Source organism: Misgurnus anguillicaudatus, chromosome 2 (genome assembly GCF_027580225.2).
Source record: "Misgurnus anguillicaudatus chromosome 2, ASM2758022v2, whole genome shotgun sequence".
NCBI classification, from domain to species: domain Eukaryota; kingdom Metazoa; phylum Chordata; class Actinopteri; order Cypriniformes; family Cobitidae; genus Misgurnus; species Misgurnus anguillicaudatus.
Genome location: NC_073338.2, coordinates 49,609,014 through 49,636,289, shown reverse-complemented (window position 1 = coordinate 49,636,289; position 27,276 = coordinate 49,609,014). Strand labels below are relative to the sequence as shown.

The 27,276-nt window shown below is 34.9% G+C and overlaps 2 protein-coding genes and 1 long non-coding RNA gene across 8 annotated transcripts; 1 reads left to right on the top strand and 2 right to left on the bottom strand.

Annotated features, from left to right (window-relative positions):
* Positions 1 to 736: 736 nt before the first annotated feature.
* Positions 737 to 9,147, bottom strand: LOC129443179 (uncharacterized). Its single transcript, XM_055203625.2, has 7 exons — positions 9,060 to 9,147; positions 7,186 to 7,281; positions 6,816 to 6,949; positions 6,018 to 6,297; positions 5,359 to 5,540; positions 3,958 to 4,016; positions 737 to 1,198 (listed from the first exon to the last, which is right to left on the bottom strand). The coding sequence occupies exons 1-7, from the start codon at positions 9,112 to 9,114 to the stop codon at positions 1,048 to 1,050; spliced, it is 957 nt and encodes a 318-aa protein (XP_055059600.2). The 5' UTR covers positions 9,115 to 9,147; the 3' UTR covers positions 737 to 1,047.
* On the top strand, positions 7,199 to 25,916 carry LOC141351043 (serine/threonine-protein kinase NIM1-like). Of its 6 annotated transcripts, none has more exons than XM_073857133.1 (6): positions 7,199 to 7,277; positions 19,597 to 19,705; positions 19,793 to 19,973; positions 20,120 to 20,416; positions 21,985 to 22,253; positions 25,063 to 25,916. In XM_073857133.1, the coding sequence occupies exons 3-6, from the start codon at positions 19,928 to 19,930 to the stop codon at positions 25,822 to 25,824; spliced, it is 1,374 nt and encodes a 457-aa protein (XP_073713234.1). In that variant the 5' UTR covers positions 7,199 to 7,277; positions 19,597 to 19,705; positions 19,793 to 19,927; the 3' UTR covers positions 25,825 to 25,916. The 6 variants fall into 6 exon arrangements, with proteins under 6 accessions (XP_073713234.1, XP_073713237.1, XP_073713230.1 ...); XM_073857136.1 differs by having other exon boundaries at positions 19,776 to 19,973; XM_073857129.1 differs by having other exon boundaries at positions 19,535 to 19,705.
* LOC129453821 (uncharacterized) lies at positions 15,939 to 18,664 on the bottom strand. The gene is made up of 2 exons (XR_012359185.1): positions 17,538 to 18,664; positions 15,939 to 17,395 (listed from the first exon to the last, which is right to left on the bottom strand). It is a non-coding gene; the product is annotated as an uncharacterized lncRNA (long non-coding RNA).
* Positions 25,917 to 27,276: the final 1,360 nt, after the last annotated feature.

Below are 27,276 nucleotides of genomic sequence, written 5' to 3'. Positions count from 1 at the left end.
AGCATGTGTACGTCCAAATGCAACATTTTGCTTTGTTGCAGTTGTGTGTGACTTGTGACATGTTTGTGAACACATGAATGGTATTTGAGAATAGTTTATTCAAATTAATTTTTCACCTAAAGTGAAATTTTAAGTTGAATAAACTTAATTTTTTAGGTGTTACTAAGTAAAGTATTTTTTTAAGTTGATCCAACTTTTCACTTTTTTACAGTGTAATGACTTATTCAGGATTATAGTATTTTGTATAGGCTAATTTGAATATGACACCTCTTTTGTCATTTGCATTGCTTGCTAATGCCTTAATTGATTTGTCATGTGATTTAAAACTGTGACATGGTTTGCATGTATAACTTTCCTTAGTTTTTTTATGCATAGTATGGTGTGCTTTAATCCAAAGACTAGGCTGCAGTCTGCTTTTTGGTTATGACATAGATTTTATTTACAAATTTTTACATAATTTACATATATTACAGAAACGTTTGGCATCAGTGAACTGCAGCATACTTGCAGCGTGTCTTTAAATTGTCCTTTTTTCCCGTTTCCCCAAAAATCTTCTTGGCTTTTAAAAATAAAGGTGCTTGAAAAATTGAAGAAACACTTTTGGTTCCTCAAAGAACCGTTCAGTCAAATGTTCGTTCTTACATTTTTCTTTCATCTGAAGAACTTTTTTTACAACAAAGAACTTTTTGTGAAACAGAAATGCTGAAAGGTTCTTTATTGGAAACATGTAGCCAAAAATGTTTCTTTTATAGCACCAACCCTGTTCCTGTAGATCTACCCTCATACATACTTTGGTTTCAACTCTTCGTCAACACACCTGCCTTTAATTTTTTTAGGGAGCCATGAAAAGCTTGATTCGCAGGTTCAGGTGTGTTTAATTGGGGTTGTAGGTGAACTCTTCAGAAACAGGGTTGGTGACCACTGCTATGGCATTGTGAAGCACCTTGATTTTTAAAAAGTGTTTGATATGAGGGTCGTGCAACATTAAGGGAAATTTCTTCTGAATTCACTGCAGTCGATTGAGTCTTACAGTAGTGGGCGGTGTGTTTAAGACTGACACAGACAGGAAGTGATGGCCAGTACGGTGCGGATTTGGCCGTGTTGACTGAGGAAAGTGTGGCTCTCGTAGTCTTGAGGAACACAAGCGTTTCCTTGACCTTCAGCCCGAAGCAAACATTCCCCTTTGTGTGATGCACTTCTGCAAAAAAAAAAAGAAGGAGTTGAGAAGAAAATGTGTTGGTAACTTCAACATTTAAAGGTGAACGAAGTATCACTTCACTATATAAAAAACTGTATGTATAAAGTAGTAGTTATTTTATAGTAATAGCAGTAAAATGTAAATGAAGAGTACAGTTATATTAGTGGTGTAGAAAAAGTTGTCCATCATGACCGCTGTATCTCATTAATCTCATAGAAGGAATTCAATTATAGCAGAATTAATTTATTGTGAGGGATGAATACAGAAAAAGTATGAAATACAGTGCAAAAGTCTTAAGCCAGCATTACATTTGTTGTACATCAGTCTCTTTATTAGAACACAACCAGAAAATACAGAAAATATTAAAAACTGTATAAAAGTATAAGCTGTCAAGTATTTAAAGTAAACTCCCCTTCCACTTGAGCAATCTCTTAAACCTCAATGAAGTTAAATCCTGATTTCTAATTCTAATCAAATGACTTCAGGACTTCAGTCTCTTTACAAAGCTCAAGATGTGTTTTGTGCCAAGAGAGGTCACACTAAATACTGACTGCACTGCAAAAATGATTTTCAAGAAAAAAAATTCTTTGTATTTTTGTCTTGTTTTCAGCAAAAACATCCAAAAATTCCCAAACTAAGATGCCCCTTCCTAATGAGCAAAACGACCCAAGAAAATAAGTCTAGTTTTTAGACCAAAAATATAAAATTTAAGTGATGTTGTGCATAAAACAAACAAGCAAAAAATCTTAAATTTTTTTCTTAAAAACTAAATTCAAGAAAAAATCAACGAAAATTAGCTTACCCCATTGGCAGATTTTTTTGCTTGTTTTATGCACAAAATCACTTACATTTGATATTTTTGGTCTAAAAACTAAACTTATTTTCTTGGGTTGTTTTGCTCATCAAGAAAAAGCATCTTAAGTTAAGATTTTTTAGATATTTTTTACTGAAAACAAGACAAAAATACTAAGAAATTTGTTTCTTGAAAAATTTTTTTGCAGTGTACTTAGTATTTTTGTCTTAAAATATCTAAAAATTCCTATAATAAGATGTATTTTCTTGATGAGCAAAATGACCTAGGAAAATAAGTCTAGTTTTTAGACAAAACATATACAATTTCAGCAAATTTGTGCTTAAAACAAGCAAAAAAAAAAAATGGAATCATGGAAATTCCAATGGAATAATTTTTTTTTCTTGAATTAAGTGTTCAATATAAGTTTATAGGGCGGTTTCCCGGACAGGGATTAGACTAGTCCTAGACTAAAACATTTTTAAGAGCTGTCCAAACTGACAACAACTTGCACTGAAATATTTTAAAATACATCAGTGCCCTTTGTTTTGCCTCAAAATGCACACAAGTAATGTTTTTAGTAAGGCGTGTTTGTTAAAACTAGTTATATTTCCTAAATAAACTAAGGCCTAGTCCTGGATTAAGCTAATCCCTGTCCGGGAAACCGCCCCTATATGTTTTGTCTAAAAACTAGACTTATTTTCCTAGGTCATTTTGCTCATCAAGAAAATACATCTTAATTTAAGATTTTTTTATATTTTTACTGAAAACAAGAAAAAAGTACTAAGTAAGAACGCAATTTTTCCAGTGTTAGAAAGTCATTTTTTGCAGTGGCACATGTAACCGAAAGCTTTCGTGTGATGCTGCGTCAACACCAATAGGTGTCAGTATGAAGCTCAAAAACACAAAAACAATTTAAAATTTAACCAAAACATAATAAGTAAAAAAATAATAAAACACCCAAGAATTAATGAAAATACGAAAAGGTGATTTAGATAAAGTGCTTATTAGGACGAATTGATCTAAAGAGTTTTTATTTCTGTGCTATATTAATGAGACTTTTTCTTATTCACTACATCTGTTTAAGCTTTATTTGGTATGGTCAAAATGTGACAATACTTTTTTTAATTCTGAAAACAAAACGCGAAGCAGAGTACCTTTACGGGTGTGCATTTTTTTCAAATAATTCAAAGGACCGGGGTCAATTATTTCCTTTATATCACGGTTACCACAAAGTTTGCTCTGGTGCCTATTTTTAAGACATTTAAAAGGTTAGAGTGCGGTTTACAGAATAATAATCAACACCCATGGAATATTTCTCAACCAATCAGAATACAGCATTCAACAGACCCGTAGTATAACGCAGAATAATAACTGCATTTAAAAAAATAACCCGGTTACCTAATAATACTAACATAAATCGAAATTATATCATATACATCCTATAATTTAATGTAGGCCCATATTTATTACAATATGGCACTTCTACTGTTATACTTTAAAATTGTACTTCAGTTTTACATGATACTGTATAATTACAAAATATATGTACCATTCAGAGGTACCTTATATACCGTGATATTACCATGGTATTATATTTCAAACATTTTGTTTAATTGATGTGTACACAAAATTGTAAAAATGGTCTCAAGTACCACTTGAAAGGTGCTTATATTTTCCATTACAGATATGTATGGTACCAATATGTACCTATATGAGGTACTTATATGAACTTTGTGGATGCAAATGTGCAAGTGCCCAAGTGACCACTAGGGTCCTTTTTTACATTTGTTTTGGACAGTGTAAAAAGTTTTATAACTTTTTATACTGCACATATGAAGCTAATGAAATACTGCAATCTAATTTCAAATTTTGCTTTGGTTTAAAGGCATTTAAGTGTTGTCATATAGGGTTTGTGTGATAGTGTGTTTGCTTAGCTGTGTGCAGGGTTCATTGTTTTGTCGTGTACCTGAGAAGACAGCAACTCCCTGTGGTGCAGCTCCCCAAACATCTGCCAACATCTATTTCCTGTAAGAGAATTAGCAACACAAGAGAGAGACAATCAGTTCACCACCGGCTGTGAATGGCAGGACGGCCTGTTAACATGCTAAGTGCTTTGATTTGGCACCTGTAGGGGCCATTTGTGGCTTCCTCACACCTTCTGCAAGTGTGGCGAGAGACTGTGAGTATTTGCCACAGATGTCTTCAATAAGCAAAGGTTTGTTCCATTTGATCTTTATCGATGTATTTGATGTCTGGACATAATGTTTGGCTTAATCGTATCATGCATATAATAAATTGCATAAATAAAGAAAATCACTTTACATTACACTATGGGGCGGTTTCCTGGACAGGGCTTCCAGACTAAAAGGCACGTTTCTGCTGCCTTAATTTAAAAACACTGACATATATCTTAACATATATCAGTGCTGTTGTTTTGTCTCACCTGTAATGTTTTTTTTTTTTTTTTTTTTGTAAGGTATGTTTGTAAAAACGACTTTAATGTCCCAATATAACTAAGGCTTAATACTGGATTAATCTAAACCCTGTCTGGGAAACATAACCACATTTTAAGTGCCAGTCAGAATGATGTGGATTGGATGTTTGTAGAGAAGGGAAATCCTCAAGATCCTCTTTGTGTTCTGCTAATGGGGGAAAGGATCACATGGAAATGAGTGATTTCCTGTAGCTTGCAGCATTTACTCGGGTGAGATTTTTTGGCCTGAGCATTAGATGACTCGTATTCACCATATAAATAATGAAATCCCCAATATAAAATTTAAGGGGATATTAGTAGGCCCAAAAAAATGACCTGTATAAATTTCTTTGTTCTGATGAACACAAAGGAAGATATTTTGAGGAATGTTTGTAACCAAACCATTCATGCGCCCCATCCTTAAACATTTTTTTAATATGGAAGTGAATGGGGCTCATGCTTTACAAACATTCCTCAAAATATCTTCATGTTCAATAGAAAAAATAAATTTATACAGGTTTGTAACAACATGAGAGTGAGTAAATGATGAAATAAAATCATTTTTGGGTCAACTATCCCTTTAATTTCCGAAAATACCAAGCATTTTGATTTGTCCTTTAACCGGATTTTATTTGTGCTATTTGCTGTTTTCTGATCCATGCACTTTTAAAAAAAGCTCTCTCTAAAAATAACATTTAACAAGAACAATGTGCATTATGTGTATTTCCTGACATAAACCGATGTAAGTTTCTTTAAATATAATTACATTTTTAAACCATTTAAATAGTGCGTACATGCTTAAAGTTATGTATCAAACATCATGTGCAGTCCAAACTGCATCAGGTGTGGATGAAAGTGGTCATTTAATTGTCATTTGTGATATGGTTTACTTACCCTGAGAGTTTCTACTTTGACTCCGTCGTTGTCGTATGTGATCTCATAATGATACTCCACATATGGGATCCGGTAGCAGCCCTCCATCAGTTTACATTCAGCTACAGTTTGGATCAATTCCACTTTGTTGGGAGTTTCAATGAGGGTGGAATCAAACTTGGTGGGAACGCACGAAAATCCTTCTGTAAAATGAAACAGGTTATGATAGGTGATGTTATTATATTCGTTATTTTAACATTTATACCTTAAATTTGTCATACATGTTTCATGTGAATGCTCAGATTGTTCCTTAGTGTTCTGATAATTGTTTAGTAGTAGGATAGGATATCCAGTACAATGTTAACATATATTTTCTTTTTTGTATATTTTTTTCAGATTTTATTTTTCTATTTCTTAGGGACATCATAACACATATTGCCACATTACACATATTAATACTGTCTAAGAACTACAAAATGTCACATACTTTTTTCTTGCTCTGGTTTGCTTATTTTATTAAAATGTTTTGATTGAAAAGTGTGCTATACTACCTCATAATAACACTTTTTATTATTTTTGAATTTTCATTTACTTTTTGTGGCCAATATATATTTTGATTACAGTGAGTTGAAAAGGATTATTCACATGGAAATTAAATAATATTTGTATCACATTCTTACCTGGTGCACCTTTAATTCCCACACATTTGCCAACATCTACAACCGTCTCATACGGGGTCTCTGAGTAGTAGGTTTTGAGTGCCGGTGCTCGCACACACTGAGTCATTTTGGCTTCACAGTGGCAGTCCTGAATGATCTCAACCTCTCGCAGACCTTCAAAAAGCATCACTCGGTCCACACGGATCCCGGCAGGCTCACAGGTGGAGCTCAGGCCACAGGACGGAGAACCACGGATCGGGTCTGCAGTCCCTGAGAATGGTGATGGCTCCGAACTTTTCATCTATAATAGGGATGGAAAAGATTTGCTGATTAAAACGAAGACTTGTTTTCCTAATACAGTGATAAAACACTTTGTGGCGGTTTACAGGACAGGGTTCATGTTAGTCCAGGACTAGGCCTTATTTATATTAGGTCATTTAAGAAGTTTTTACAAACATACCTTACAAGTGGTGTGCATCTTGAGACAAAAAAATATCACCAATATATGGTAAAAGGTGTTTTTTTCTTTAATTAAAACAGCTCAAGCATGCATTTTAGTCTGGGACTAGGTTAAGCCTTGTCCGGCCACGTAATGTAACTTAAAGTAAAAGTTAAAGATTGCATTTGTCTTTAATTAATAAATTACTGAAAAAATATATTTTTAAAAACAGCAGACTATGGTGTATTGTTTTTAAAAGTATAATGAAACAATAAATTCTTTTAAATAGGCCTAATCTCTATGGTAATACATGTTATTTTTTTCCATTTTAACAAGTGCGATATGTCTCCACCGTGTGGTCAGCTGTGGAATCGCGTTACCTTTTTGTTCCGCAGGAAATCGAGCATAGAGGAATATTTTGAGGCCCAAGCTTCAAATGATGTTGAACGCGTTGATTGGCCACAGTGCGTTCTGCACACGCCAACATCGACATTCACAGGACTGCCAGAAATATCTGTTCATTTACAACAAAAGGTTAGAAAGTACAACATCACCGTCGGCCTACACTACAGCATAGTCAGGTTTGCTCAATTGCCCTCGTGGAAAAAATAAAATACATATAGATTTATTTTAATACGTTATTGTCGAAACAGACATGTATATTTAACAACAATACAATAATTTAAAAAAGATTGAAATAGTTAAAGCGATCACTTCCGGTCACGTCCGCTAGAGGGCGAGCTCACTCACCTTTTCCGATGTAAATCACGTGACTCTGTCGTCTGCAGCACGCGCGTTCCGTGAAGAGGTTTTTGGATTCTGTGTTTCTACCCAGGACAGCTGTAACTATAACACAAACATACACAAATTATATAAGATCAATAGGGTCCTTTTTAACAATAAGAAACAAGATACAGCTAGTGCCATGCCATGTCCGTCCCTTACAAAATTAACAATGTTTTTTTTGTGGTAAAAGTGTTGTAACGTTAGGCCCTAACCATGAACTTTTGCTTGCTATTAGCAAAACAATGATTTTACTACAGTAACCATGGTGTACTATGGTTTTTGAAAACCATGGTTGTCAAAACCATATGTGCTCATGGTTTTAATACAGCAACCATGTCTTTTAACTGTAGTAAAATCATGGTTAATCCTCTAAACCCTTACGAAAATTAACCATGGTTTTACCACAGTATTAACCAAAGATCCATGGTTGCTGTAGTAGAACCTTGGTTAAAACAAAATAACCATGGTTTTGACATTGTTAGTGTAGTAGAACCATGGTTTTGCTGATAGTAATCAATACACCAAAAAAAACATGGTTACACTTTTGCCACAATAAAACCATGGTTAATTTTCATAAGGGATTGATTACTATCGGCAAAACCATGGTTTTACTACATTAACCATGGTTTAACTGTGATTTTTGAAAACCATTACAACAATTTATTAAATATGTTTGGTTTAACACAGTGGTTTTCAAACTGGGGGCCACAGTTTTATGACATTTTATGAAATACATTAATTTATCATGAATTCTGTGTAATTAAACCTAAATAATAAGGCTACTAAGCAAAAGCACTACTTTTGTGTATAATTTAATGTTTTTTTTTTTTATTCAAATGTTGAGTTTTAAAACAGTTTTTGTCACAAATTTTCTTTGGGGGGCCGCGAAGGAATGCACCATACACAAGGGGGGCCTCACGCTGAAAAAGTTTGGGAACCACTGGTTTAACATATTAGATATGAGTACAACCCTTGTGAAAATTATCCATGTTTTTTTTGTAAAAGTGTAGTAACCATGTTTTTGTGTGTGTATTGATTATTATTTGCAAAACCATGGTTTTACTACAGTAACCATGGTTAAATTATGGTTATTAAAAACAAAACCATGCTTTAAATTTACTACAGTAGCCATGTTTTTTTTACTGTAGTAAACCACACAAGTCAATTCAACCTACTATTTTAAGTTTTGACTAGTGATAAGTTGACATAAATTGTTTCATTATTTAACTTAATTTTTTAAGTTGAAGTAACAAAAATATATGTTAATTTGACAAAAATGCTGCATTATTTTACAGTGGTTTTACATGGTTTTACATTTTACATGGTTAATTTTCATAAAGGAAGCTCTGTCAGATCAGATCTGTACAATAGACAACCATAATAGACAATAAGCAAACATTACAGACAGAAAACGTACTTTACACATCTAATAAATATACAAAATGAGCACAAATGTGATCCTGCCTGTGAAAACCCAGCTAAAGTCATGAACTGAAAAAATATGCCCCATTTTTTGTCAAATCAAATTTTATCTTAAAAAATTAAACATTAAACAATTTCAGCTTGATTTTGTTATGTTATGTCAACTTTTCCCAAGCCAAAACTTAAAATAGTAGGTTGAATTCACTTGCAAAAGTTGTTTTAACTTCATGCTTCATGCATGTGTTTATGATAACCTTGATATCTTTAATATTGGCTGAGCAAGCCCTGTCTGAAATATGCTCCTAATTTCATAATAATATTATGAGACTTTAGCCTGTATTTCAGACAGGGCAAAAAATGAACACACAGTATAATAAATAAAAAAAGTATCATTGAAACAATCAATCAATACTTACAGGTCGGGTGGACAGTGCAGAGCAGTAGAAACACAAGCAATGGCAGTAAATCCATAGTAATATTTCCAGTCTCACACAGATGCACAGCTCTCAAACCTTCTACTCAAAGGTCTGCGGTGTCTCGCTGATATTTATACAGACTTCCCCTTCGACCACTGGCTAAATGCTTGCGGTCGGTGTTAAGTGAATAGGAGAGAGCTGATCAAATTTCCATCACTCTAATGCCTGCTGTTAGGTGGGGAGAACATCAAAGGGGAACCTCTAAAAGATCTTCACCTTAACCAAACCCCCTTGTCTTTCATTGTGAGAACACATTGGATTTGTGTGTTGGTCAGGCCCATCCTTTCACTAATTAAGTACTTAAGGGACTTTGAGCCACTAAGCGGGCCTCGTTCAAAGGTATTAATCATCTTTTATCTCAGGGGGAAGGTGTTTAGCACCTCAACTTAAAACAAAACGGAGTGAAAGCAAGTAAACGTGCACGGCGTGGGACCACCGCCCCCTGGTGAGAGCAGTCGGGCCTTTGTGTTTATTCAACTTCATGACAAATGGTGTGTTAGACTTGCTTTGAATGAAAGATGGAAGTTATCTATCTGTCTGTCTGTCTGTCTGTCTGTCTGTCTGTTGTATACTCTATCTATCTATCTATCTATCTGTCTGTCTGTCTGTCTGTCTATTTGTCTGTCTATCTATCTATCTGTTGTATACTGTATCTATCATATATCATATTTATCTGTCTGTCTGTCTGTCTGTCTGTCTGTCTGTCTGTCTTTCTATCTATCTGTCTGTCTGTCTGTCTGTCTGTCTGTACGTCTGTCTGTGCGTCCGTCTGTGCGTCCGTCTGTGCGTCCGTCTGTGCGTCCGTCCATCTATCTATCTATCTATCTATCTATCTATCTATCTATCTATCTATCTATCTATCTATCTATCATTTTGATGAGTGCTATCTATGTATGGTGTATTTGATATATGAGATTTGTTTCTATGTTTTGTTGTCTTCTTCTTTCAGAGCTATTTTCACCTCACTCACTGTAATCACTAAACGGTTACACTTCACAAACACAAAAGATTATTGTGATACCATCAGGGTTCTATCCACTAATCTAGTCAACAAAACCTCTATAATCTCAGCTCATCAATCATGATTATTTCTTCACTGTTTTCCTCCAGTACAAACAATATTAGTTTCTTTTCGATGGTTTTTGATGTCGTGTTGTCTCTCTCCTCAACCAGCTTACCTATACAATAAGCAAGCCATTTTCCATGATAATAGCTTGGGGCCCTAAAGCATTTGAATTTTAGTGAAAGTTTCAAAGAGCACACAAAAAAGAAAAGATGAAAGGACATTCAAAGATTCTGAATAAAGGAATGTTAATTTTAATGTAAAAAGTATGTCAAGCACAGAGAGAGAGAAATTTAAACCCAGTCATTTTACCATAAAACAAGTTAAAGCTACAAAATGTAAGATTTTTGTAATAACATATCCAAAACCACTTTCACAGTGTGATATATTTCATGCACTGCAAAAAATGACTTTCTCACTTAGTATTTTTGTCTTGTTTTCTGTAGAAATATAAAAAAAAAATTCTTAAATTAAGATGCTTTTTCTTGATGAGCAAAATGACCTAAGAAAATAAGTCTAGTTTTAAGACAAATATTATACAATTTAAGTGAAATTGTCCTTAAAACAAGCAAAATTATCTGCCCAATGGGGTGAGAAAAAAAATGTGAAATAAGATTTCTTTTTTCTTAAACACTTAATTCAATGAAAATTTCCTCACTCCATTGGCAGTTATTTTTGCTTGTTTTAAGCACAAATTCACTTAAATTGTATATTTTTTGTCTAAAAACTAGTATTATTTTCTTAGGTCATTTTGCTCATAAAGAAAATACATCTTGATTTAAGAATTTTTAGATATTTCTACTGAAAACAAGACAAAAATACTAAGTAAGAAAGTCATTTTTTGCAGTGTGCAGCTGCATACATTATCCAATAAGTTCCCAATGATTTATAAATCCAGAGAACTTCTTATTTTAAAGGTGCAATGTGAGACTTTTCAAAGGATCTTTTAACATAAATGTAATTTACAAAACTGTGGTGTTTTTAATATGTTAGATTGAGCTATTGTTCTCTATGTGCAATGCAGGTCCCCTGACATGGAAGTTACCGTCATGTTTCGTCAATACGTTGTCTCAGATAACGACATGTTTTTCCCGTGGCAGCTATCGTAGTTTCTCTTTCCGTTTCAAAATTGATTGGTGAGCTGTGGACTGAGCTGTTGGTTGCAATTCACAATCTTACCGCTAGGTGCCACTAAAACCCACACTGGACCTTTAAATAATAGGCTTGTTTGAGATGCGGCTTGCCTCACCTGAAATTTAGACGAGAGGAAACGGCTGCAGTGAGGGGAGGAGTGAAAAAAGAGCTTATAAGTCGCCTCTCCATCGCGAGAGTTTTTTGCCACACGTAAAGCCTGATTTATAGTTGTGCCTATACTCTACGCCATTGGTTATCCGTAGCCTGTGCGTAGCTCTGCGTAGTGTGACGTGCTCGTCGCAAAATTTTTAACAGGGCGTCAGTTCTACGCGGACCGCAAGCGCGGTGATTAGTCCACCAGAACCCCTCCCGTCAGGTAACAAAACTGCGTCACAGGAATTTCTGTTTGCGACGGTGAAAACAAAGATGAGACAAGTTGAAGATTGATTTAACTCAAACTGCAACAAAAGTCACAATTTATTTACTTCCATCATTGCTGGTCTTCTCAAATCATACACAACAAGTTGCTGTTTCTTCTTCGTTTGTGGGTTAACTTGCCAACCACCTTCTTCTTTGCGGTGCGCTGCTACTGTGGTTACACGCGTGGATACTGCCTACCAGCGGTCGGTGCGTGTGTTTGCACGTTGACGCGGACGACGACGCAAAACTATAAATGAAAACCGACGCGGAACTTACGCCGCCGCGGCTACGCCATAGGACCTACACACACCTATATCGAGCCCTTTAGTGTGACATCAGAGCAAGTCGGGCGTAACTCTGACACTTCTCTAACTGGCATGCATCTGGCATCATCAGGTGATTACCGGTGATTGTGATTCTTCGCAGGGATTTACTCATCTCAAACAAGCCTACTCTGGCAACACGAGTGGACAAATACAGAAGTGGCGGTTATCACGTTAAAAAAAAATTAGCACTTCAATTTTTAAGTATAATCAACTTGGATTTACAAGTAATTTCAACTTAAATTTTTTTATATTTTTAATATTGATTTTAAATATAATTTATTCAAAATATACAAACTATACAAAAAATATATGTGTTTGTATATGTATGTATATTTTTTGCCTATTTTTTGTATATTTTGAAATATATTTTAAAGCATTTATATTCACATAGCATTGGAAGAAAAACTTTGTATGTTACAAACCTGTAAATATAATAGGTTTGAAAAGATTAAAGGTGCAGTGTGTAATTTTTAAAAGGATCTCTTGACAGAAATGCAAAATAATATTCAAAACTATATTATCAGGGGTGTATAAAGACCTTTCATAATGAACCATTATGTGTTTATTAGCTTAGAATGAGACGTTTTTATCTACATGCACAGAGGGTCCCCTTACATGGAAGTCGCCATTTTGGGCCACAATGTTTCTACAGAAGTCCTTGACGGACAAATTTTTTTTACTGAGTTGTCTCCGACAATGACATGTTTGTCCGGTGGCGGCTACCGAAACCTCTCTATGTGTTTCAAAAGTGAGGGGTGAGCAGTGGACTGAGCCGTTGGTTGCACTTCACAACCTCACCACTAGATGCCGCTAAAATGTACACATTGCACCTTTAAAGGGCCAAAGTATCTTCCATTTTCCAGCTCTCCTAAAAATCTTGAAACTCTTTGTTTTATTTTGAGCGTAATGCTAATGGTCCAATCAGATTCAATGGATTATGCTAAGCTATGCTAAAAGTGGTACCGCTAGACTCGGCGATCAGCTGAATTGATTAAAAAAAACGGTAAAAATAAAATGTTCAACTTTACACTGTAAAAAAAATTCCGTAGAAATTGCAGCTGGGTTGCCGGTAACTTACCGTAGATTTAAATTTATGTTTTTTACTAGCAACATTTTGTTCAAAGTTAAATTAACATTAAACATTTACAAGTCTTTGTCTTTACAGAGTAGAACTAAAAAAAAACAGCATCAAGCAAAACATTCTGGGAAACAAAATCTGAAGCAATAAACGGAAAAAGTTTGATGATGATTTTTGGTGCCATGAATGCTTTGCATGAGGCTGTTATTGTATAGTTTCATTCTGTAAAGACAAACTCTTGCCAGTAAATAACATAAATTTAAATCTACGGTAAATTACCGGCAACCCAGCTGCAATAACATTGTAATTTCTATGGATTTTTTTTACAGTGTAGGTGAGCTGGAAAATGAGTATATTTTTTAAAAAGTATCCCTTTAAGAAAGTACATTTTCAACTGCAAAAATATACTTATAATTTTATACATATACATTTTATAAAAACTTTTATATTTTGGCCAGGAAAAATATATTTTTTACCCCTTAAATATATTTTGAAATATATATTTAAGCAATATCGCTCGAGTAGGAGTGTGATATAGCTCTATATCATCACGGCTGTGATGAGGCCAGAGGCACGAGGCCGAGTGCCGGAGGCAATCACAGCTGTGATGATATAGAGCTATATCACACGACTCCGAGAGCGATATTGCTTTTATACAACAGTTCGACGGCACACGTTTGAAAAAGGAAAACTAGAAAACAACAACAGAGTTATTTTAAAAGGCTCTTTGTTTGAGAACTACTTCTTCCGCCACGGATTTGAGGGCGGCCAGAATGACAGGTAAAACTTTCGGCTGCTTTGAAGCTCATAACAACTCAATGGACGGAAAAGCCGTTTCTTTATATTACCGTTTCTTGGTCACAAAGTGTAGTTTTAAGATTAGTTCAGTCGAGAATGTATATGTATTATATTTAAATCTGCAGTCAATTAGTAAAAATAGCGCCTGTTTGAACGTTTGCTTAGTGAGATTCGGTACGAATGAGAACCAAAGCATGAACGGACGTCAGTGTTCACTCGCCCCGCTGACCACCGCCCTCTCTGGGCTACATCTCTGACAAAGATACCCTGGCTCTCATGTTGGCCTTGTTTGTTTATGATCGTCAAAATGAGATCAAATCAGCAGTATTTGGTGTCATGATCAAACTAGTACTTGTTTTTTTATTCATATTTAGTGTCTTTTGTGTTGTTATTGTTTTGGCGCGAGGTAAAAGTTAATAAAACTATACTTGTATAACGTTACTATTGCTTTCTCATTTATTCTTAACGCAATACAAGCACTCGATTATTATTATTAAACTTTGTTCTTGTACTTCTTGTAAACGTTTTTTTATAAGTGTCAGAGAGATGTTTTTGCATGCTGCTTATAAATATACCAGTGGCGATATCTCATAACATGTTTTAATAGTCACGTCACGATAAAGTCAATGATCAATGTCCACATTTAAAAGCTGCGGTGCTTACCTGCAGTTCCACTGTGTTTTCGCGTTCTGAGAAGAGATATTGCTCCAGAAAAAAACGAGTGTTTATATTCCTCTTTCCAAGTGTTAATCGTCCACACGATGTGACACGACATTTCTCCCATTAACTTTAAAGGCGGAGTCCACGATGTTTGAAAAACGCGTTGGAAAAGGAGACGGGCCAACTACCAAAACACACTTATAGCCAATAAAATCAAATCAAATGCCGGGTTGCGTATGTGTGGGGCGGGTCTATCAACAGAAGGTCCAGATTCTATTGGGGTAGGGGCGTGTTTGTTTAGGTGATTTCAAATATCAACATTGGCTTTCAAACATCATGGACTCCGCCTTTAACGTAACATCCAGGGGCTGATCTTTGACGGAATAATAACTTCCGATTGGGGATTCACAGACTGATTTATGAGCTAGTAAAATAATGAGACACACGGAGAGTGATTCAAAACAGCGCGTCTGTGTTTTTCCATTCAGAGATGAGCCTCTTTAGGACCTCCATTCACTAGGTGGCGGAATGATACGAAAGGTGAAGCGGTTACAGTGCCGTTATCAGCACAATATCGCATAGCTCTTAGCCAATCAGATTCGAGAACCAGAAAGAACTGTTGTATAATAATATATAAAGGTTAAAACTATAAATAATATCACATTTAAAAATACATTTAATAAAGCTTTACTTTCTAGAAATTTTTTAAGTATATATATTTTTGGACAGAGAAATTTATTTTTTGCTGTATGGGGTAAGTTTTAAAATAAAGTTGAAATAACTTATTTTAACTCTATTTTATAAGACCCTTATGCCTTGGTTGGGGTCCAACCTTTGAGGTCCAATAAAAATCCATTCCTGGAATGTTTTCCTCAAAAAACTTAAATGAAAGACACATCTTGGATAACATGGAGGTGAATAAATTATCTGGATTTTTTTTATGAAAGTGGACTAATCCTTTAAATATTCAATGACAGCCTAAATATTCCCTTGTTTTAACCTAGACGTCTGTGTTTGGAATGGATGTCTACACTGTTAGACATTTTCAAGGATTTTTACAGTAACCTACTGGCAACACTGTTGCCAGTAGGCTACTGTAAATAAGATTTACAGTTCTAAACTGTATTTCCATTTTACAGTATTTAAATGCTACTGTAAATATGTAATACAGTGTGCTACCGTAAAAAACCCAGGTTTACAGTATACTACTGTATACTATACTGCTATTCTTTTTTTATACATTCATTTTTATTATATTTAAATTAGCTATTATTTTTAGATAAAATAAATTTTTACATTTAAACCTACAGATACTGCTAACATTTAATTCAAAGAGACCATTTTAAATATTGAAGCCTTTATTTAAAACAATACAAATACTTTAAGAAGTTGTGTGAAATTACATTTAAAACATACACATTTCAAATCATTTGCAGTAATACATTTAAAATAACACAAATTATAAACATACATACGTATAACACTGATTACAGGTTTAGTTAATCCAAAATTATCATTTTATAATTTAAACAGTGATTTTCTTTGGTTTTCCAGTTACAATGGGAGTAGTCTGTGACCGCATTATAAAATGGCTCCACATTATACGTGCTATATATTTCAAGTGTCCCAAAGACATACAAAAAGGGGTGATGAAAATATAATCCATATAATCAATTTTGACCCGTCATTTCTCTAAATAAGTAATGCAAGTAAACAGCTATACCTAATGGATAGGATGCTCACAGTCAAGTTTACTGTCAGGTCTGCAACAACCAGGATATACCAACAAAATACACACATCAGGAAGAATGTGTAGATGCAGTATTTGGAGTCTTTGGCATATGACTTCACAGGCAATCATGTCTGCCTTTAGACGACTTTAAATTATGTCAAGTTACATGGAGTTATGCTATAATGATTTGGTGTTATACATTTTGCATCCTACTTTTGAAGCTAGAGAGGTGATCATGATCCACTACCACTGTAACCAGAAAACCCATAACACCACAAAATCAGCATCATAATAGCAAAATTAAAATTTTTGTGACCCTTTTATTTAGTCTAGTTAAGTTCTCTTAAAATAGAACTGTTTTAAAATGAAACAATGACTGTCTGTCTTTACATTTATCTTCACATTTACAGAAAAAGGCAAATAACATACAGTGCAATGCAAAGTATACATTTTTTATCAGCATGTGCATTCCCTTGTTCGAACCCATGGAGTTTTATGATGCTAACAAAATGCTCAACCACAGAGAAAGGTTCTAAGAACGTTCCTTGAAAGTTCCCAAAGTTCCCAATAACGTTATGAATGTTTTTGCTTGTAATGATAAAAAAACATTACATTCTATTATTTACAAACTGTTGTTAAACATTATTTCTTAATGGTATGTTAAAATATTGCATATAAACATTCATAAAATATACTAAACATGTGTTTTAAACATTGTGAGTACATTTAAACATGAGATTGTCTGAAAAAAAAAGTAACATTCCTCTAACATTCGCACAATCAAGAAACATTCCTAAACAATTTAAAAACTGGACACTTTTATGTTGGCTTAACATTATTGGGACCTTTGGGAACGTTATTAGAACTTAGAATTAGAAATTAGAACTAGAGGAGATATACTCTTTAGCCTTTACTTACAGTAAATACAGTAAATGTACTTACCAACTTACAGCTCTGAATGCACATCAAAATGAATTGTCATAAGAAATAATACAGTAGCTTCAAAAAAATACCAAACTTCTGGTATAAGATAATCAGTCTTGTTATAAAATAATCCTGTGAGTCCTGTAAGCAAAAGAAAGATGGTCATAATTATTTTGAACCACAGTTTTTTACAGTACTGTTTGTTACAGCTGTTAGTTAATTAGGGAGGCCTAACTAACCCATATATGCAGCACATACTGTATCTTATTGAGAAGTGTCTCACTTAATACAAGTTGTTTCACTCAAACTCTGTGAGGTGGTGAAGAAAGGATGGGTATTCTGTTGTCCTCTTCATCCTCACTTGTCTCTCATTCCAGTTCTTGCAGTGTATTTTGTTACATCCTCCTTAATTTATCCTCCCAAAGAAATTAGACAGCAGAATAAATGCAAGGAAAAAAGGACATATTTAACACATTTAATACATGATGCTAAACACTCATATTTTTCAGTAAATACTGTTTTGAAATGATAACCATGGCACCATGGCCACAGGTCTGTGTGTTAGGACACTGGGACATGGTTTTCTGATCGAGGCTGAATATTTACTGTACAGCTACCTTGGCCTCAAAAGCAATTTAATACAAAACAAAAACACATTTTTAAACTATATTTTATGCAAATTAGGTTTCAGCCTTTATGTTTAAACATATTCACATTTAAAATATAATGTTTTTCCGATTGGCCACCACACACACATAACATACGCTCATACGTTGAAGTCGTTTGTAAAACTCTTAAACAAACTCTTATTATGTTCACATGGGACTTTCTAAAATGCTTAACGTAGTTTAACGAATTTGAAAGATAAAATTTAGTTATACACTTTATTAATAACGTATAATTTATGTAACAGGTAAAGCCAAGCGGATGAGAATATAAACACAACGTAACTTACACATTAAGAGTTTTCCTCCCAGCTTCATGTAATTTAGGGTACTTTGTTAAATATGCTTTTTATTAATAAATTATTCCCTCAGGTAACGTTTTATACTAAATCTGATCTTTTCATATCATTGACGTATACATTAGGCTACGTTAAGCATTTCTTCATAATAGTTTTATAAGGAAAACACTAGCGTGTAATTTAACGCACCGCGCGTGCTCGTAGGCTTGCATACACATAGGATGATTTATTAAGTAGGTTTATACTGACTTTGGTAAACTAATATCACCGTTATACGTTAAGCAACGCGTCCGGTTAACGGTTTTAAAATGTCCCGTTCGGGTAAACAACAACCGCGGGTGTGATAATAAATAACTTATATAGATTATTTTACCTTGCTGGTATTTTTTTCATTCTCTCCTCTCGTGTATCTTCAACTGAAAAGCGCCGCTGTGCTGTCCCAGAGAAAGGCTGCGTCCGAAACCGCATACTGTATAGTAGGTACTGAATTAGATGAAGTACCTACTTACTTGGCGTTAAAACAGTAGGCACTGTATAGTATGAATCCTGGTAGTATGAATGAGATTCGGACATACTACATCCGCCATGTTGTTACATCACGTGACATACGTCGTCATCACGTCGTGTCATTTCAGCGCGAAAACAGCCGCGTGCCTCTTCTTCGTTGGATAACTCCTCGTCCGGGGCATCATGGGATAGTGAAGCGTCCATCGTATGCACACTGCAAAATCTAACCGGAAGTAGTAGGTCATCCGGGTACTTTTCGCATACTGTTTTTCGAATACTATGTATTCGGACATACTACTCGCCTCGCCTACTGCTTTTCGCGTACTATATAGTATGTAGTAGGCGGTTTCGGACGCAGCAACAGTCTTGTTTGAAAACTCTTCAGTTTATGTGCACACCTGAAATCGGTCCTCTGAACACCTGTGCTGTTACATGGTTCCCTAGCTAAAATAAGTCAACGCCTGTGTGTATACAATTGTCAAAAATGATGATTTTGAGAAAAATAAAATAAGGATTTGTGTGAATAAGGAAAATGCCGCCAAAAGACTGTTAGAAAATATACAGTAGCATACAGCAATTTTCAAAAATACAGTAAATTACTGTATATGATGTATGATGTCACAGAAAAATCCCAAAATGCAACGCGAATTACAGTTATGTACTGTATAAATAGTTTACAGTATTATACTGGGTGATATACAGTAAATAACTGTAAAAATTACAGAAATGTCTAACAGTGTATTTGATGTCTTTTAAATGCTGGGTCAGCACTAAATTCACACAGCTTCACTGTGCACTTGCTCTTGTAGCAGACAGTGAGAGTAATAGACAGGTGACAGTAATCTCACATCTGTGTCATCTGTGGCAGTAGAGGTCAGTCACCTGTCTGTAGGTGAATCTGTGAGTCGGTAATCTGTGTGCTGGATTACACGGACCAGCAGACCGTTATTCGACCGGCCAGCTCACGTGTGGCTGAACAGGTGTGTGCCAGACAAACTCTTTGTTGCAAAGTTTAAATATAATAGGATGAACTTTACTAATAGTTATTAGTTTAAACGCATTTACAGATGGAGCAGCAACAAACTCAGGACTCTCCCTGGGAATTTGAAGAGCCCTAAAGACTCCTGAAGACGCAGTCCGACTCTACTAGACGTATCTGACACATATTAGGAAAATTGACAGAAAACACTCATGTTTTAAATATGAATGCTCTAAAACCTAACACGGATGGAAGAGGTCGAGTTTTTTGTGAGTATGCCAGTTAGATTTTTCTTAAAATTGCTCTTTTCATTATGTGTATTCCCAGCACATATTGATTTAGCAGAAACCCAAATGTACAATATCAGACTTGCTAAGGTCTCCTGGTTTTATTGACCGTATCGATCTCTGTACAGGGCAGGTGGTCCAGCAGACGATGCCCTCTCCTCATAAAGATCTTGTTCCTCAGCTGGCCTGGCAAGAAGGGAAAAAGAGAAACACTCGTACACCGGACAGAAAACCTGCAATCATGAGTCCAGAGGTCAGCGTGAAGCAGACGCCCTTTGAAAAGGCTACGTATGATCTCACACACAACCAAAAGGTTGTTGATGACATCACCTTCGGCCGACGGATCGGTTTATACGAACTTCGTGGGGAAATTGGCAGCGGAAACTTTTCCCAGGTCAAACTCGGCATTCATGACCTGACCAAAGGTGAGCAACGTGAATGCATCAATAACTGAACACAATAGATGATAACCATAAAGTGTATACAGTTTATTACCCATACCAGTTATATTTGCACTTATTCAGAGAGTCATTGTGTAATATTATCATTTGGTCACTTAATTAAACTATACAGTCACATACTCTGTTACTTCTGTTTTGTACTGTACTTATCTGTACTTAAGCAAAATAAACAACATGTAGATTACATAGAAACCCAAAACATTTGTTATTTTCGACGAGGTATTTGTTTAAAGGTTCAGTTTCAGCAACTAGTCAGACCATTAAACAAACAAAAAACAGAAGTAAAGTTCGGACCAAAAGCTTATCGCGTCACCGCACGTGCGCCCGATGAAACGGTTTATATTTGACCAATGGGTTATCTCATTTTGACCCACCGCTGGGTTTAAAATAACCCAGCATGTAGAGAACATCACGTCTGGTTCAGTATGTCTGGGGGTAATCAAATGTAGGTTAATCCAGGTGTTGCAAGATTATTGTTAATCTCTGTCACGAGACCCCTTCCCCAAATACCTTCATATTCCATAAGGTGCTTTCATCACACTGTAAACATATACATTTTACATACAACTTTCTTTTATGATACAACATTTCCAATTTAAACAAATGTCATGTGAAAATTAAACCATAAAACAGGAAGTGACATCACAGTACTGAATGATTGTGTGTCAAGTTCTATATATTTGTTGTTGAGTATCTATAAATACCGCATGCACTTAAAAAATGCTGGGTTGTTTTGAATTTGGACAAACCCTACAAACTTAGCTAAATTTACCTAAGATTAATTTCTTTCTTCGTTTTTTATTTAAATAAAAAATAATTATATTTTTATTTCTTAAATTAAGATGCATTTTCTTGATGAGCACAAAGACCTAAGAAAATAAGTCTAGTTTTTAGACTAACATTTTAAATGTAATTCCAGTTGTGCTTAACACAAGCAAAATAAATAAATAAATAAAAATATATGAAATAGGAAAAATATCTTGCACTACAAAAATCACTTTCCTACTTAGTATTTCTGTCTTGTTCCCAGTAGAAACATTCAAAAATTCTTTAATCAAGATGAAGTTTCTTGATGAGCAAAATGACCCAAGAAAATAAATCTAGTTTTCAGACAAAAAATATACAATTTTAGTTAATGTGTGCTTAAGACAAGCAAAAATATCTGACAATAGGGTGAGAAAATTGTGCTAGAATTAAGCGTTTAAGAAAAAGTTATTTCAAGATTTTTTTCTTACCCCACTGGTAGATTTTTATTTTTTTTGCTTGTTTTATTTTTTTGTCTAAAAACTAAACTTATTTTCTTAGGTTTTCTTAGGAAATAAAGTAATTTTCTTAGGTAATTTTGCTTATCAAGAAAATACATCTTAATTTAAGAATTTTTAGATATTTTTACTGATAACAAGACACAAACACTAAGCAAGAAAGTCACTTCTTGCAGTGAGTGCATATCATAATTTGATAGTTGTTGGACATTCCAATTTTCTCCTGCCACATTATAACGCTATCATTTCTCTTTCTATATTGTTACCAAGACAAAGTTGCAGTCAAAATCCTGGACAAGGTGCGTTTAGACAAGCGTTCACAGAAGTTGTTCCTCTCTGAGATCTATTGCATGGAGAAACTGTCCCATCCAAACATTGTGCAGCTGTATGAAGTGGTGGAGACGTTTCGACGTCTTTATCTGGTGATGGAGTACGCACCTGGAGGAGAGTTGTTCTCTAGAGTTGCCAGTAGGGGGCGACTGTCTGATGTTGAGAGTAAACTTGTCTTCTCACAGATCCTGTCTGCTGTTAAACACATGGTGAGTGGTGCCTTTCATACACTGTAAAAAATTACTTTTTTTAGTATTTTTGTTTTTCAGTAGAAAAAAAAACTTAATTTAAAATGTATTTTCCTGATGAGCAAATTGACATATGAACATGAAAACCTCATTAAGTTATGTTTTCTATTTCTATTTACCCCTTATGTGGTGCAAATCCCTTTTGCATGGGGGGTGAAAATGTGATGTGCACCTTCAAATTATTATAACTCTGGCAATTTTTTGGTCTAGAAGCCAAATCTTGGCCTTGTTTTAAAGAAGACACTTTAGGGTTTTTCACAGAAATGTCTGGAGGTGAAATTCTTAAAAAAAAAGTTTTATAGCAGTTTAAATTTATTTTAAGAAATAAAAATAATTCAATAACATATTCATTTTATAAATAAAATCGTAAAAATTTAAATATTTCACAAAAGTATTAATGCAAACATGAAGTCATACGTTTCAACACTGCAAAAAATTACTTTACTTACTTAATATTTTTGTTTTATTAATTATTTTGAACTAAGAAAATAAGTCTACTTTTTAGACAAAAAATATACAATTTAATTGAATTTGTGCTTATAGAAGCAAAAATATCTGCCAATGGGGTGAGAAAAAATTTCTTGAATTAAGTGTTTAAGAAAAAAGTAAACTTATTTCAAGATATTTTTTCTCACCCCACTGGCAGATATTTTTGCTTGTTTTAAGAACAAATTCACTTAAATTGTATATTTTTGTCTAAAAACTAGACTTATTTTCTTAGGTCATTTTGCCCATAAAGAAAAAGGAACTTTTTTTAAGATTATTTTGGTATTTCTACTAGTAAGAAAGTAATTTTAGCAGTGTTGAAACTTATGGCTTTTTTGCAGTGAAGTATACAGCAAAAAAAAATTTCAAGAAAAAAAATTCTTAGTATTTTTGTCTTGTTTTCAGAATAAATATCAAAAAATTCTTAAATTAATATGCTTTTTCGTGATGAGAAAACGACCCAAGAAAATAAGTCTGTTTATATCACATTTAAGTGATTTTGTGCATAAAACAAGCAAAAAATCTGCCAATGGGGTAAGCCAAAAAATCTTGAACATTTTTCTTAAACACTAAATTCAAGAAAAATTCAAGAAATATTTGCTTACCCCATTGGCAGATATTTTTGCTTGTTTTATGCAAATTCTGACTTCTGTCATAGCCATTTTGTGAAGCACATGCCACTGTAAAAAATCCAACTTCAAAATATTCTTTCAACAAAGATAATTAAGTAACTTTTTTGTTGAAGTGTGTCGATTCATTATTTTGTGTTCACTAAATGAAAAAAGCATAATCATCTTGCTAACAATTATTTTTTTGTTGACTGGACGTAGATATATAAGTTTTTGTCCAATTTGTTTACCCAACTTGCCAAACTGAGTAATTATTTGTTATATGAACTTAAATATTTGAGTTTATGTAACATTCTTTACTTTAAGTACATAAAACACAGGGTTCCTTGTTAATTTTAAGTAAAATTATCCAAGTTGGGATTACTTAAAAAGTGTGATGCAAAAATGGTGCATATATATTTTAAGTAAATCCAACACATAATTTTTTACACAAATGTGGACAAATACACTGCTTCATGTTCAATGAAAAATATTTGGTTATTATGTTTATTGGTTCTTCCTAACCCCAAAATAGCTGGTAGAAATTAAAACCTTAGGAGGTTAAGCCGTCACATAATTAATAACATAAAAAAGTTGAAAATTAAGTTAAACTTACAAAATACAAACAAGAAAAAAAATGTATACAAAAGCCGGTTAAATAATAAATATGCACTGGGTGCATCCCAATTCAGGGGTTGCATCCTTTGAAAACTGTATTTGAAGGCCAATGACGTTACATACTGTTGGGTAGTTAAATCTGCATCAATGTCTTTTAAAATAAAATAAATATATCTGGCTACATATATATTTTTAAAAGTCTGATAGGTCTCAGTTGTTATGTCCCGCTGACAAGCGTATGGGGGGCAGCAATTGACGCAGCTCCCCCTATAGGCTAGACCATCTCATTTCAGTTCGCTTCGTAAAGATTGTGCCGTCCGCAAATACCGAGTCACACACATGATGGGCTAAATCAGTGCTTCTCAAATAGTGGGGCGGGACCCCCAGGGGCGGCTCGAAGCGCCACCAGGGGGGGCGCGCGAGACCCCAGGGAAAATACTTTTTCAGGAAGTGATTTTTTTTGCACTGTCACTTAAAGACATTACACCCCAATTACGCTGATAAGCCGCTTGAGTTTTTATTATTATTTATTGATTATATTTAATTTAATTTTTCAGAATCAAATGGTCAAAAAATATTATACTTTAAATAAGGATAGTTTTTTTTCAGGCAAATTGATGCATTTTAAGTCTTTTTTGTTACAGACTAAAAAACAATGTTAATAAAGTTATTCTTTGTTGTAAGTTGATCGATATTTCTATTTTTGTGTTTTCTTTAATGTTAGAATACAATGTTTTGCAGATGTGTCATTTTATAGACAAATTATACTATTTACAGTCGCGGCGGAGAGTTGGGGGGCGCGAAATGTTTACTTCTTCCTAGGGGGGGCGTGACAGAAAATAATTGAGAAGCACTGGGCTAAATACATATTGTGATGAGTTTTGCATCGTGCGCCCTCGAAAAAAGTCACCGGCCACTACTGGTTTCGTTAAAATTTACTATTATGGATAAAATATAAAAAATAAAGAAAAACATAAAGAATAAGTGTTTTTTTCCCAAACATTTAAACATTTCTGTTTGTAAATATATTAATTTAATTTTTCCTTCATGACCTTTAGCACGACAACAACATCGTCCACCGGGACCTAAAAGCTGAAAATATCTTCTACACCACCACCTACTGCATCAAAGTGGGCGACTTTGGTTTCAGTACCGAATGCACACACGGTGATAATCTCACCACATTCTGTGGTTCTCCACCGTATGCCGCCCCTGAACTCTTTAGAGATAGGAGTTACATTGGGCCGCTGGTTGACATCTGGGCTCTGGGTGTCCTGCTGTACTTCATGATGACAGCCATGTTCCCCTTTAACGGCTCTAGTCTTAAAAGGCTGAGGTTTTGTATTCTCAGGGGTTCTTACACCATTCCAGCTTACATCCCAGATGCCTGCCAGCACATTATTAAGGGGGCACTGAGGCTCGTGCCCGTTGATCGCATATCCCTTGCACAGATCATGTCAAGCCCGTGGCTGAGTGGTATTAAGTGTCCGCAGCCGTACCCACCTGCCCCGCAAACTCCCGCACACCTGGCCGATTCCTCTCGGACGCTCACTGCAGATGATCAGTCGGTAAAGATGGCAATGAAGATGCTGGGCATTACTGAGACTCACCTGAGGAACAATGCGGTGTTGGACTGTCGCAGTCCCCTGACCGGGGTTTACCGGATTCTTCTGCATCGCATTCAGAGGAAGAGATCCATAGAGGGAACAGGATACACAGCACTCTGTCCCACAAACACCCGACCCAACAGACGGTGCTGGTCATATCCTATCAACATCCATAAGAAACATGATGAGTCTGCAGTGTGTATCATTCTGTAGAGATGATAAATAAGATAAATATTAAAATTGGCAATAGCTTGATACCTTTAAATGTTCTGCAGTACATGTGACATGCTAAATATTTGTAAGCATTGTGTCACGATTACTGGTCACGCAATTTTCATTGAATCGCATGTATAGAAAAACTCCATGAAATGTTTTTGTTTATATTTTCTTCAAATTAAAAAGTTGATTAAAGAGGTGAAACTCAATACTCGTGCATGGAATGTCATTGGACCTTGCGTGTCACATGATGAAATATGCATATACAGCTAGACAGGAAACATGCGAGAACCAATGAGGTTCAACGTTATTGACGTGCAGTTGAAACAATTAACGTGAAGTTTTATGTGGGCTTCGTCCGAAAACCAAGGCAGATGACTTGTTGCTTCTCTGCCTCATGAGGCAATGACTTTGGCGGCACGAAGGCAGCTCCAGGATGCGCATTCGGACAGCCTTCATAGGAAGCGTAATTGTATTCAGTTTGAAATTTAAACAGAGAGCGCCTTTGTGGTAACTAATCCCGTATTTGAAAACTGCAATACTAATTTTTGCGGTAGATATGCAATCAAACGGTGTAAAATATAACTTTTATTTGCAGTAAATTTGTGTTCAAGCTGCTTTCTTGGCCGCCATTTTCTTTTTTCAAGCTACACCAATTACATTCCCCACACATAGAATTATGGGACAAGATGATGCTACCCAATCTCCTGAGGATGCGTATAAATAGCACGAAGTGTAAAACTCGTGCAATACATACGCCAAATTCCACTTTGGCGTGCATATGATACGCAAGTCCTTCCCATTCACTTAAACGGGGCATCTTTTTTTGTCGTTTTATTTATTGGTTTCTCAATTTTTTTCTGTTTTTTAAACCATTTTCGCTTGGGTTTAGGGTTAGATTTTAGATTTGCTTAATGAGGTTATTTAATATATAGGTTTCTCTATGTTTTGTCCATATTTAAGCCATGGTCGCTTGGAGTTGGGGTTAGAGTTGGGGTTTGGGTTAGGATGTCATTTTTATATAACAAAAAGTTGTTCTAACCCTAAACCCAAGCGAAAATGGTAAAAAAATAGCAAAAAAATTGAGAAACCAATAAATAAAACGACAAAAAAAGATGCACCGTTTAAGTGAATGGGAAGGACTTGCGTATCATATGCACGCCAAAGTGGAATTTGGCGTATGTATTGCACGAGTTTTACACTTCGTGCTATTTATACGCATCTTCAGGAGACTGGGCTCGATGATGAAGGTATCTTAGCACAGTGCTAAATAACACCCTGAACAATTTAAAGTCAGTGTAAAGTGATATTTATTTGTGTTCTGAATTTGTCACTGAAAAATGTGCTATTGACCACCCAGCCAAATTTATATGATTAAAAACCTACCCAGTCTCACGAAATTATGTGCCTATAGTCACACTTTTATTCTTTTTCGACTGTCACGAATTT